We start from the raw sequence: 14,571 nt of genomic DNA on the forward strand, positions 1-14,571 counted from the left end.
TTTAATTTAAAAACAATTTTAAAATGTTAATTTTTTTTTTTGCATATTTTTTTTGTATATGTATTTTGTTTGGGTGTTTACTTGTTTTATAGTTTTTTTCACATACAAATTAAATTTATTATATGGATTTGTGATTTGTACATGTTAGAGTTTTGTTTTAGATTTTGTAAAATTATATTTGTTTGTAAATTGATGAAACTTATGTTAAATTTTTGAATTCGGTGTTTTGTGATAAAATAAATAATGATTTATTTAACGAGTTCGTTTTATATTTTTATCAATTTTATTGCTGAGTTGTAATTTTTAATAAATGTATATAAATTTGAATTTATATAGATAATTGATAATTAACTAAGATAACTATTAAAATAGATTGAATAAGTTTGAACTAAATAAATATTTTTACAAATTTATTTAGTTAACGTAATTAATTAATACATGTTGATAGGCCTGACATTCACCAGCTTAGTAATATTACATAATAGTTATATTTGTGATAATCAAATTATAAAATATTAATATATTTCTTTAAAATTAAAAATTATCATGAAGATCTTATTTTTTAACTATAAAAATGAAAATCTTTATATGATATTTATAATAAAAATTAATCTCAATCTTTTCTAGAAAATTCTAAAAACAAGGAGCATTACTCTTTCTGAACAACCTTTAACCTATTCAAATTCTATCACACGTGTTTTAATTGTTTTTTTTTGTTTTAAATTGTTAATGTTTTCTATTTTTAAGATGATATTAAGATATATCATAAACTTTATAGAAAATAGAAAATAATTAATTAAAGTTCATATATATTTGCAATTATTACGGACAAAAATGGTTTTGAAATGATGAGGGATTGAAACTCTAATTAAGAGAATCTTGTTGCTCAAAGCAAACATTTAATTCTTTCTCCCCTTTCTTGGATATGTATAGTTTACTTGGATAAATTTGAAGCCATAATTGTTTATTAATAGCACTACTTGAAGCAAAATACTAAACTCAAACATGAATTGCCTTCAAAAAAGAAGAAATCAAAATCAAAAGAAAGAAACTGCCTCTAATAACAGAGAAAAGAAGAAGATTAATTTGGCATTCAAAATGTTAAAGAGTCCTTTCAGCACATTAATTTCGATGACAATCAGATTAAAAGAAAAAGAGAAAGGAATAACCCCAGGCTCAATTTTCACCCTGATAACCATGTTCAATAATTAACTGAATGCGGCGGTCGTGGCGGTGGCACTGTTTTGTGTTGTCCTCTGGGCCTGGAGACGTACAAACGAGTAGTAAATCCCGGTGGGTCTCTTCGAGAACAGAGATGAGTGAGTCCCTTTCTCCACCACCTTCCCTTTATCCAGGACTGCGATGAGATCACAATTCTGAATGGTACTTAACCTATGCGCCACAACTACGCTTGTCCTCCCCACCATCACACGCTCCAGGGCATCTTGAACAACCTTCTCCGACTGGCTGTCAAGCGCGCTGGTTGCCTCATCTAACAGCAAAACCACTGGATTTTTCAGTATGGCACGGGCAATTGCAATACGTTGTTTTTGGCCCCCAGACAGCTGCACTCCCTTGTCTCCACACCAGGTGTCATATCCATCTTTTAATCCAGCGATGAAATCGTGAGCATTTGCTGCTTTAGCTGCCTCCATTACCTCTGATTCACTCACTTCATTGGCTGCGCCGTATATGATGTTTTCCTTGACCGTGCCGGCAAATAACGTGGGTTCTTGACTAACAAGAGCAATGTACTTCCTCAGTGACCTCAGGTGATATGACCGAATGTCCCGGCCGTCTATTTTTACTGTGCCCCTTAGTGGATCATAAAAACGTTCAATTAATCCAATGATAGTTGATTTTCCCGACCCACTTTGTCCAACCAATGCGGTTGATTTCCCTGCCTCAATGCTGATTGAGAAGCCTTTGAAAATCCTGACATCGGGCCTGGCTGGGTATGCGAAATCAACGTCACAAAGCTCTACATGCCCTTTTATTTCTCCGGGCTGGTAACCTTCAGGGTCCTCTGGTTCGATTCTCGTGTAACGATCCAGCACGGCGAAGACTGACCGGATGGAATCTGACCCCTTGGCCAGATCCGTCGTCATGCTTCCTGCATCGGCTATTACTCGACCAGTGCTTACGAGGATCATGAAGGTCTCGAACAGGGCTTTCGCTGTGATGTAACCTTGAGAGATGAGTCTGCCACCATACCAAAAATCTAGCGCCCAAGTGCACGACATCAGGCTTTGAGAAGTGCCGAGCCCAATACCAGCATACCACGACTGTCTAATGTTCTCTTTTCGTGGACCTTCTTGGGCTTTTCCGAGCATCTTCAGGATCCGATCTTGAGAGGAGAAGGCGGTGATGGTTCGAAGGTTGGAAACTGCGTCTGCAGCAAGCTTGGTACTTTCATCTTGTGCTTTGATGGCCTTCTGAGACATGCTTGTCAGTAGAACTCGCCGGACATAAAAGCAGACTATAATAATGGGTTGGACTGCAATCATCACAACCGCTAGCCTCCAGGCAATGATAAGGCCCATGGTGCAGGCTATGGTCACGGCAGAGATTGTCTGTACAATAAGAGCCATCCGGTCTCCCACTAGAGATCTCACCTGCCCAACACCATAGTCCACAAAGGTCTATGATCAGGGAACCAGCTACTGGCAAGAAGTTCATCATAATGCCTTCTCTTTGTGCATCATTAAGAAATAATAATACACATATGAAGGCGATTCAATAAACCTAGAGCAAAGAAACAAAAATCTCCCTGCCATCTTCAACTAACAAGCATCAATAAGCTTAACATTTCCCTCTCAAGCCCATAAAAGAAAAATTGAAAATAAAATTGTCTTATATGAAGCACATTCTACTTTCAAGAACCCTTGATATTAACTAATATTATTTACATGTTAGTTTTACCATTAAGATTCTACAGTCAGGAAACATGGGAAAAGGAAGAGCAAATCATTTTTTTTCTTTTCATACACACTAATAATAAGACAATTTATAAAACTAGTTTATATATCCAAGTGGGGGTATTACTTAATAACTAGCAATCAGTTCTAAATAAACCTAAAATCAGAGTAATTAACAAAGAAATCAACGGATTGCATTGAAATGGGAGGTTTAAAAAATGCATACCACATTAGCATCTGTGGCAAGTCTCGAGCAAATTGCCCCACTTGAATTCTTGTCTTGATCAAACCATCCAACTTCAAAGGTGAGTATCTTTGAAAGCATCCTCTCTCTAATCCTCTTCGTTAAATGCTCGCCCATATATGCAAAATTATAATGCTGAAGTACATTAACTATCAGCGACAAAAACGCCAAGCCCAGAAAACACAGCGAATAAATCCTTATCTTCTCCTTGATCTCATTATGATCTGCCAGAAAATATATGGATATCATTGACCCCATTGTAAATGCATATAAGGGTTGAACACCACCAAATATAATGGCACCTAAACACCCAATGCTAGCTTGTTTCCATTCTGGTAGATTCAAAGCTAGCAACCTTCTGAATGACGGTACTGGAAGTTGTTGTTCCTCAACTAGGGCATTCTCTCCCGCAGTAAGTGAGGCTCGACTTGGTGTTACTGAGTTTTGAGAGCTTGACCTGCTAACAATTGACAGTCTACGACTGCTAGCATTATTCACGTCCATGTTTGAAACAAGAGATGGGGATGAAATATCAGTACTGGCATCTTCATTAGTTTTTTCCTTTTCTGTTTGCTGAAGAAGGACTAGAGATGTGTAGAGACCGTTTTCATTTTCGATCAGTTCGCCATGAGAACCGCTTTCCAAGATCTGACCATCTTGGACCACGGCAATCACATCGGCATTGCGGATAGTGGAGAGACGGTGAGCGATGATGATTGTGGTTCGACCCACGGCAGCCTTATCTAGAGCTTCTTGGACAACACGTTCCGATTCAGAGTCCAAAGCACTTGTTGCCTCATCCAGGAGGAGGATTCTTGGTGCTTTGATTATTGCTCTTGCAATCGCAATTCTTTGCTTCTGTCCTCCTGACATTTGAACCCCTCTCTCACCAACCTGTCAATCACGTATAGTTAATTTCGTCATAAGTACTAGAAAATTTAGATTGTGCTTGGGGATCTTTAATATTAATTACTGCTTTCTAGTCTTAATTTAAGAAGTAGTTAGAACTTAGAAGTACATTATTAGTACGTAGCTTTTTTCTTTTTCTTAAAAAAAAAAAACACATTCCTCGGATGTATATATTATATATGATTTGATCAGGGAAAAAGAGAGCTCCATTGTAAGTGGCCAGACAAATCATTTAAAGCCAGCAAGTGAAAGCATTGTTTGTGGTTGTCAACACAAACAGACACTGACACGAGATGGACAATTATTGTAATAATAAGTGGTGCCCTGTTCTTTATTAAAAAAATAAATTTCCTTTTCAAGAAGAACTCGAATCGAGGAAAGGAAAACCAAGGAGATCTTTAGAGTGGGGGAAAGGTGCTCGAGTCAGCTCCATCTTGAGTGGCTGTGACGGCCACGCACTCTCTGCATGGATTTTGGTACACTCTGCAATTGTAACTTGCAGAAGGATATGGGGCAAATTTAATTACGTTGGGGCCAACTCCCAATGCTTCGAGTAGATAAATAATATAGACTATATAGTAATCCTAAGCAGTCGTATTAGTTCCATACTACCAATAAAAAATACATACTTATACTATCTAAAATACTATTTTATTAATTTAACATTAAAATGCATTTTCTCTCCTAAAAATATTATTTTTATATATTTCTTAAAAAAACAAAAACCAATAAAATATAGCTAACAAAAATATAAACCAAATAAATTAGATCACGTGGAAAAAAAATAACATCAAACTTATTAAGAAAAAAATAAAGTATTTATTTCTTTTTTTTTTCAATACAATTATCTTTTTAAATTGGTTTTTTCTATTAAAATATATATTAGTATATTTATATTATTTAAAATATTATTTTATTGATTTAGCTATTTAAAGTAGCATCTTTTTCTTGAAGATGCTCTAAAAAAAGGGAAAAGGTATTAAGATGACAATCGACATGTGGTTGACTTGATGTAGACGCTACTCTGGTACAGAAATCAAAATAAGACGGGCAATGTTTATGTTAAATGTTTGGTATTGCAATTTCCGAGGTCAAGTGGTTGTGTAGGTAGGTACGAGACAAACCTGGGTATCATACTCCTGTGGCAAATGACTTATGAAGTTATGGGCGTTAGAGGCTTTTGCCGCCTCAACAACCTCATTTATGGTGGCGTCTTCCTTCCCAAAAAGGATGTTCTCCTTGATAGTTGTGGCGAAGAGAGCAGGCTCCTGGCTCACCAAACCCATTTGTGACCTTAACCACTTGAGTTGCAACTTGTCAACAGCGATGCCATCAACGAGTATCTCACCGCCTAGTGGGTCGTAAAATCTCTGCAGCAGTGCAATCACTGTTGATTTCCCCGACCCACTACCTCCCACCAAGGCCACCGTCTTCCCTGCTGGGATTCTTAGGCAAAAGTCCTTGAAGATCATGCTTTCTGGCCTTGATGGATATGCAAATTCCACATGCCTGAATTCTACTTCGCCTGTAACATTTTCCAAAGTCTCACCTTCCATGTTCTCTAGATCTATTTTTGGGACTCTATTTATCATCTCCACGATACGTTCTCCAGCTGAAGATGCTTCCGAGAAGTACTTCACATTTGATAAACCAGCACCAAGAGCCCTAGTTAAATAATCGAAAACAAATAAATAGCTCAGAGACGGTAACAATTAATTAACATTTAAATGAGACAAGAAGTGATTGTACTTACAAGCCACCCACAGCTATGGCGGCACCGACAGCAAAAACAGTTCCTCCCGCAGAGCCATGGTACATGACCATTCTGCTGCCATAATAAGACATAAAAGACCAAATACCGAAAACAACACCATTGCTGCCGATAGCCAAGCCCTTGGCCAGCCCCTGTCTTAACCCCAATTTAACTGAAAATTCTAAAGCTGCAGAGTATGCAGCTATGGTTTTGGCCTCACTAACAAAGGCAAAGACAGTCCTAATTGAAGATATTGCCTGCTCTGCTATTGTGCCCGACTTGTTATACTCTTCTCTTGTCTTTCTAGCTATTCCCATCAAAGTCCGTCCATACACTAGACCAGGAATTACTAAAATCACAACAAAAGGAAGTCCCACGATTGCTAGTCTCCATAGCAAAACGAATCCGATTATGTAGCACCCAAAAAACATTGCAACGTTCATCAAAAAGTTTGGCACCTGATTCCCATTGAAAAATCGTCAGAGTTAACTACTAATTTACACTTGAGTACAAATTACAAACAAATCTTATATTTTTGCTTCCAAATATTCTTGTAAGTGCTTAATTATGCCTACGCATTGTAAAAGAAATTAATTAGCTAGGGAGAAAAACGCTTCTTTTGACATAATTAAGAAATCAAACGGACATGCACCTTTTCACTAAGAACATCCTGAATTACAAGGCTATCGTTGGAGACACTTGTGATGACTTCGGCTGTACTTGTTACATGCAAATCAAAGTAACCAACATCTTGTCTTAGCACGGCTTTCAAGTATCTTGCTCTCATTCTCGTGGCTTGTCTCTCACCAGTTCTTGTCCAACAATATCCCTCTGATAATCAACACCAAAGTTACATGTTTATATATTATTACTCGCCTTCTCTTAATTTATTAACTATATATTGAGGTGATAACCTCTTATAGTAAATAATTTACTCACCGAGGAAAGAAACAACCCATTGTCCACAGGCCAGGTAACAAAGCGCCAGCGCGTTCTGTCAATATATATCCACATGTTTAGTAATTAAAAGTCGTCAGCCTTGGATACGTTTGAATAACAAACAACGAAAAGAAGAACTAAGAGAAGGAGAAATGAAAGAAAAGTACCTTGTTAATGCTATGAGTGAAGGCTTCAGCAGAAGAAGATGCTCCACCAAGATTATTCATCAATTTGCTAGTCACGAACAGCACAAGAGGCGTTGAGAACCCGTCACCAATGGACCCAATGAACCCAAGAACCATCAACAACCAATCTACACGGTCTGCATGCATGAAAATCGAGCGTATGGACCCAACATGATCTCTGCTTTTCTTGCTATTTTCCTCGGTCCCCATGATCTTGATCAAGCATGCACAAGCAAATAGATATGAGAGTGATGAGAGAGGGGGGGCGAGAGAGAGAGAGAGAGAGTTCACAGCACTATATCTATGTGACCGTGAATTGCTAGTATTTGTTTTCTCTTAGGAGGTTGCGACGCCCTTCGTTACTGACAAGAAACAAATATGGAGATGCTAGCTCCCGGCGTATCTATTATATAGAGGTGATTATGAAATACATGAAATAATATATATTTGTTTTTAAAAAATATCATTATATCATGAACTAAAAACATAAAAACAAAAAACAAAAACTTTCGATTAATTCCTGCTCAGCCCGGAATCCCAAACAGTCATTTAAACCCTTTTACCTGTGGGACCTGACCCAAATAAATTTAAAGTAACCACTTTTTTTCGAGAAGAGCTCAACGGGTCTCCTTATTGACAACTGCACAGGAGTTCTGATCAAGTAGGCAAATGATGTAAGCTTGTTTATTACATGTGGACAGGTGTATTACTATTTATTAAAATAAAACTACAGGGTTGCAGGATCACGGTTGACTTTAATCTTCAATATTGCCATGAGAGCGTCATTAGTGACGCCCAGAGGGTTACTGGGAGCCACTTGATGGCTACTTGCTTAAATACCCTTATATATATATATATATTCTTTTTTTTTCTTTCTCTAGGCAGTCTGTGGAGGTGGCGTGCTTCCTTCTATTTCCGCTCGATGTAATAATGATCCCATGGATGTCTTATACAATTCCAGTTGACTCATTAGTCTTATTTTAATGACCACAACTACACCTCTGCTACAGTGCACCGCCGCTCTCGTTCAATGCAGTGCAGTGGTGCCTCTGAATGCCGCTGCAAATGTGCCCCCTCAATGAACCATTAGATTCCCAACATCTCATCGACACCGTTCAGAATAAAGGAAGATAGAACCGGGCTGCCTGATTCTCCATTGTAGCCTCTCAAACATTTATGAACAGTAGTGTGTATAATTTATTATTATTATTATTAACGTTGGTATTCGGGTCAGCTTGTGTGCACTTCGACTAATCCCACGAGCCCTGAAATTAACGACTATATATGTAAACTTCCAATGACCCTGAAATTTATGAAACTTGAACGGTAACCTCTAAATAATAAATTTAAGACCTGACTAGTTGAGCTATACCACTACAACATTTAACAGTTTTACCGACGGAATTTTTCTGTCGGCGTAAGACACGTATTCCGTCAGTAATTAATTTACCAACGAAATCACTGACGAAAATGCTCCGTCGGTGAATCTTTCATGGGTAATTTTTTGTCTGTCGGTAAATCCGTTGGTAATAAAAAAATATTATTACAGACAGATTTACTGACGGAACAGACACGTAAAAAAAAATTATCTACTTCATTCTGTCGGTATATCCCTCAAAAAATACCATCACTAATTTCCTCGGTAATATATCTAAGAAATATTTCTATCAATAAAATCTCTTAAAAATTTACCAACAAAAATATTCTTAGTGTACTGTGCATAAATTGCTCTCAATGGATTTGAAAGGGTTTTCTTTTCTGACCTCTTTCTTTTACTTTTGAGTCCTTGTCTTGGAAACCGTCCACAACTCTTATCTTTAATTTAGATTTATAAGTAATTACTTGAAGCTTATTTCTTTGGATAATATTTTACAATGGATTAATTGATTATCTAATAAATTTACTACCAACAGGAATTCTCTTTTAATTTATATGCATTTATGTTACACATAAGATCTTAATTATCGTCTAAAACTCCATTTAGCCTTCTTGAAGATGTTTTGATAATAAAATGTGTGTGTTTTTTGTGTCTGTTGGTGTTTTGTGATCTATTCTGCAAACTCCCTTCATGACTTTCATCCCTCTTTCATTGAGATTGATTGATTGTTCTTAGTTCACCAGATTGCTGTTATTTTATAATTGAAATCCTTTAAAAGTAGATGTTTGGTAGGAAATTTTTTAATAAAATGTGTGTTTTGTGATCTATTTTATAATTGAAATCCTTTAAAAGACGTTTGGTAGGAAAGTTTTTTAATCTGAAACCCTCCCCGATCTGGGACAACATGGTACCAACAGATATTGTGTTTGTTCTGTCACCAAATGCAGAATCTTGAAAAGTTGATATTCCATCTCATATCATGTTCTTTGCAATGCAAAGCCAAGAAATGTAATTCCTTTTTTAAAATAAGAGAGATCACATTTCCAGATTCTGCAAAAAAAAAAAAAAAAAAAAAACTTTTCTTTCTTTTTATTAAAGTGCCATGTTTTTAATAGCAAGTGGGCTCGTGTACGGTTGTTTTTACTAGTAATAACAAAAGTGTTCCAGGCTTACTAGTATCAAAAGTAGGTTACTTGCATTGTCATGTTGCGGACTGAATTAAAAAAAAATCAGGATATGAGATTTTTATTTTTTTGATATTATTATTAAATTTAGTCTATTAAAATAAACTTGAATATTATCAATTTAAATTTTTATCTAATTTGAGTTTTAAATTAAATTATATCGGATAATTAATTTTAAAAAATTTCTTATTAGTACTTTATATGAATTATTATTAAAATCTGGACAATTGGATAACTTATGATTTTCAACAAGCCAGCCTTAAGAAGTTGATCAAACCAAGAGAAGAATTGTTCTTCAGATAATCTTTGTACAAAACCTAAATGACCCTAGATTGTCTAACAGGATCTTTAGGACTCATAAAAAAAACTAAATTTATTGTTTCTGCTATGTTTATGCATTTCAGAAAACCCATTAATGAAGAAACTCCATTTAGTCCTAATATATATAAACTAAACTTCTCTTAATATGAACAAAGACATGTCCGAATTTGACCTTAAAATATCTATTGACTAGTTTTGCGAGATTAAATATATCTCTCAAATTGTACATCAGAATGATTTTAAGTATTATAGCAAGAAACTAGACACATGGAGCTATATATTTGCAAATGTTCAGGTCAAATGGAGTTCGAAAACATATTATTTTAGAGGGTCGAAGTTACTAGATAAATCTTATCAACTCTACCAGACTAAATCTTTGTGTACTATTTGGGACATATTGGAAGTTACAAGTAAAAGTTTGTTGTGATGCAAGTTTTTATATGGAAACTAGACATCTCCAGCTTTTCACCCACCACCCATATAAGATAGGCTTAATAATTCATCTAGACAAGAGAGAATAACGTGTTTTAAGTCAAGACTGAAAATCTGCCAAGAATATGCAAAAATTGAAAATTGGGGCTACATGGAGGAATTTTAGCATAAAAACTTTGTTTTTATTATCCTATTTTATTTATTTACTTAATGCTGAATAATTATTTTTAATTTGGGTTTGTTCTGGCCCATTAGATATTTTTTAGGGGTTTATTTCATTACTGGACTTATATTAATGGATTAATAGTTTAAGCCAATTGGCTTGCAACCTAAAAGAGGTCCATTAGGGTTAGTTAGAGGAGACTATATTATGTTTTTTTTAGCTGCAATTTTCAGCAGCAAGTTGAAGAATAAACTTGAGTTTTCTTTTTGTTTGTTTGTGACAAAACAACCTTTTTTTGCAGAGAAAAAGATCGTACACTGACTTATCGAAGATTAACTGGCTCGCGATATCATTCACATACTTAGGATTCTTTGATATAAGGTTATATATGGGTTCAAGACTTTTTTCAATACCATTGGTTCTTAAGTCAATGTTTTATCAAACTTGATTTTCGGCTTTTTGGTTTGTTATTTACTTCGTTTTGGGTTGCTTGACCACATGATCAAGAGATTCGTATTACTTGGTATCAGAGCTAGGCTCCAAAAATCAAGTTATATCCTTTATTTTATTCTTGTTAGCTTTGGCTTCCTTAAGTTTAGTTGTTTTTTATTCGGTTTTTGATTATTTTGTGTCTAGAGCTTAGTAGTTTGCATTTAAAGTTCCTTAAAAAAAAAAGGTTTTTATTTTAGTTTTTTGCTATCTCAAAATATATCAGTAGAATAAAGAGTAAACAAATAAATTAAAAAAAAAAACATTATTAAGTCACTTTTATCGAATTTTTCATAATACACAAATAGGGGAGAATTTGAAACAAATCAATTCATAAAATTCTGAAATTTTATATACTAGTTCTAGGAGTCTTTATCGCACCCCTTGTAAAATTTTAGCTCATTTGAGGATTGTTTTCTATATTAACCAATGTCAGGATTAAAACTTGTAGTAATAGGTTAAATTTGTATCATAAGGGAATATTGGGTCAAATAAATTCAGAAATTCTCAAATTTTATATACTAAAGTTTAAGTTTCTAATCACACCCCATATAAAATTTGAGGTCATTTGGAGTTCTTTTGCTATAGGAACTTGTTGTAATGGGTCTAATTCGCGTTAATAATTCAAACTTGTTTTGTTTCTGTTTTTTTTTCAATTATGACAGTACAATAACATTAGAATTGATATATTTAGGTGTCATTTAGATTTTTTTTTATATAACCTTTGCATCTCTTTTCTTTTGCGTCTTAAAAAACTTTTATTTTTTCATACAAATTCGTTTGTTACTCATGAAATTGTAATCGTAGTTTTGTCTTTGCTTGTTTCCATATTTTTCTTGCTTATTAAGTTAAATACACATATTTGGATACGCTACTAAGGCTATTATATTTGGTGTTGATTCCATTCTACAAGAGTCGAAGAAAGGTAAGACGAAAGGAAAAAAGCATAGCGAGCATATTTGAGTGAAAAACCTATATTTGAGTGAAACACAAGAGGAATCAAAACATGTGTGGAAATGGGTGAGGAGTATATATTTCTTGTCAACTAACCAATTTTTAGATTAAAAAATATCGGAGGCAAGCAACAATATGACTCTATATAAAGGAGACAATGAAATTGTAACTTAGTTACGCATTATGAATCAGTGGATGAATCAGATGGTCAAAGAATTTGGAGATAGGTTGGATACGTTGGAGAGGCAACATGTTAATGATCATGGTAGAGTTCAAATTAGACCTGTGCAAAGATAATTTAATGTTAAGAGGGTTGTTAGGCAAGTTAACACTAATGTGAATGAGTTTGTAGTTGATAATATGGACATGAGTGATGTTGATTTTAAAGATGTGTCCGTAAGACATGAGAAATATTTTAGACAATAACAGAATTGTCAATTTATAAGGGAAAAATATCAGAGGCAAGTTACTTAAGATGAGATGAAATCCCTTATAAGGAAGATATTTGTGTTTAGCCACTATTATAGAGAATTGTATCAAAGGTTATAGAGTTTGAGTCAAGGTACAAAGAATATTGATCAGTACTTTAAGAAGATGGAATTTGCTATTATTCGAGCTAATGCTAAGGAGGATAGGGAGGCTACTATGACTATATTCATGAATGACCTTAACCATGATATAGCTCATGTTGTGGGGGCTGCATCATCATGTGAAGTTAGAGGAGATGATGTATATAATAACCATAAAGGTGGAGAAACAACTTAAACGAAAGGGTATCATTCGACAAAGCTAACCATTAAGCCCTTTAAAACCTTAGAAACACAATTGGAAACAACAGAATGAGGAGGGCAAGGCCGAATACCCTAGAGAGAAGGAAGATACCTCGACCGTTGTTAAAGGTAGCAATATTGCTCCTGCTTCTCGTAATCGTGACATTAAATTCTTTCGTTATCTGGATTTTTGGTCATGTTGCTTTACAGTGCCCAAACAAAAAAGACATGGTTATGAAAGCTAATAATGTGGTTGAGATCGATGGGGAGGATGAAGAGGAGAAGATGTCGCCATTGGAGAATACTGATAATATTTGTGTTGAGTATCTGGTTGAGAGAGGGGAACTTGTGGTGAGGAGAGCACTGAATATCCATGTCAAGGTGGATGATTTGGATGGTCAGAGGAAAAATGTATTCCACGAGATGTCATGTTCGTAATAAGGCATGTAGCTTAATTATAAATTGTGATAATTGTACTAATGTAGCTACTACCAAATTTTTGAGAAAGTTGAACTTTCACACTACTAAACATCCTATATCTTATAAATTATAACGGTTAAATGATGATTGTGAGGTGAAAGTAAATAAACAGGTTTTGAATGCTATTTTTATTGGCAAATATTGTGATGATATGTTATGTGATGTTATGCTAATGTAAACTAGTCACTTGTTGCTTGGTAGATCATGGAGGTATGATAGGAGAGTTATGCATGGTAGAGTGACAAATAGATGTACCTTTGAGATGAATGGAAGACCTATAACTATTGTATCTTTGACACCTAAACAAATATATACGGAGCAATGAAAATTGAAAAAGGAGAAGATGGTTGAAAATGAGAGCTTCCATATCAGGGGAACCTTCTTTGCTAATAATAATTTTTTTGGTTTTGATGATGAAGTTATGCTTCGACTTGGTATTGATTTGTTGACCTTAGAATATGTTTTGCATAATACAGATTCAAGGTCGAATCTTTTTAAAGAAGGGAAGGATGATACGAACCAAGTTTTAGTCATGACTTCAAATATATCGTTCTCTATTGTCTGAATGAATTTTTGGACTTTATCATATATGGTTAGAAAGCTTGAAATGTCTAGCAGCACAACTTGAATAACAACAAATGTCTACTTGTAACTCCAGATATGTCCCAAACAATATATAAAGGTCTAGTACCCTCTAAAATAATATGTTTCCAAACTTTATTTGACCTCAAAATTAACACAACTATAGTTCCATCTTCACACCTAATTAATCATGTTTTTTTCAACACGATCAATTCTACTGTAATTGATCAATTTTATCTTCATTCACCATTTTTGTTGTGAATAATTATTGTTTTTCTACAATTAACACATGAATGTTTTTTTTTGTACTTCTTTCTTAGTATAATTAAGCTTTATAATTCTTCGTGCATTCAAACTCTTCACGGTCATTTGTTTTTCATTGATCTATCATGACTCTTGGTCATATGATTGATTGTTTCTTCAAACCTTCTGGTTAATTAGGATTCTTTTAACGTGATGATTTCGACTATACTCTATTGATTTTAACTTCTTTCCTGTTTTTTATTGCGAACAATCATTGTTCTTATGTAATTGACACATAGATATCTATTTTTCATATAAACAAAAATATCAGTTGTTCTAGCCAACAAAACCAGTGGAGTTCAATGGCTTAGGACCCGTCTTGTTTTATTTATTTATTTTATCAGAAGTTATATCACATCAACCTTAAAAAATGAGCCTCGAGTCACACGAGTATAAATGATATTTAAAACACGTTCTCGCCAACTGTGGAAATCCTCACACACACACACACATGTATGTGTGTGTGTGTCTCCAACTATGCTTGTGTGCGCAGTAATTTTGTAATGGAGAAGAGAGAAGAAAATAAAGAAAAGGAATCATGAGAGCATGATGCAGTAGCCGTTCTCT

General features: G+C 34.7%; 1 protein-coding gene across 1 annotated transcript; it reads right to left on the reverse strand.

Moving 5' to 3' along the window:
• Nucleotides 1-1,061: 1,061 nt before the first annotated feature.
• LOC7482427 (ABC transporter B family member 15) lies at nt 1,062-7,329 on the reverse strand. Its single transcript, XM_002323983.4, has 7 exons — nt 6,931-7,329; nt 6,764-6,818; nt 6,477-6,655; nt 5,825-6,282; nt 5,196-5,736; nt 3,145-4,056; nt 1,062-2,615 (listed from the first exon to the last, which is right to left on the reverse strand). Exons 1-7 carry the CDS (start codon nt 7,156-7,158, stop codon nt 1,209-1,211), a joined length of 3,780 nt encoding a protein of 1,259 aa, XP_002324019.2. The 5' UTR covers nt 7,159-7,329; the 3' UTR covers nt 1,062-1,208.
• Between the last annotated feature and the right edge of the window lie 7,242 nt (nt 7,330-14,571).

This window comes from Populus trichocarpa, chromosome 17 (assembly GCF_000002775.5).
Source record: "Populus trichocarpa isolate Nisqually-1 chromosome 17, P.trichocarpa_v4.1, whole genome shotgun sequence".
Taxonomy (NCBI): Eukaryota; Viridiplantae; Streptophyta; class Magnoliopsida; order Malpighiales; family Salicaceae; genus Populus; species Populus trichocarpa.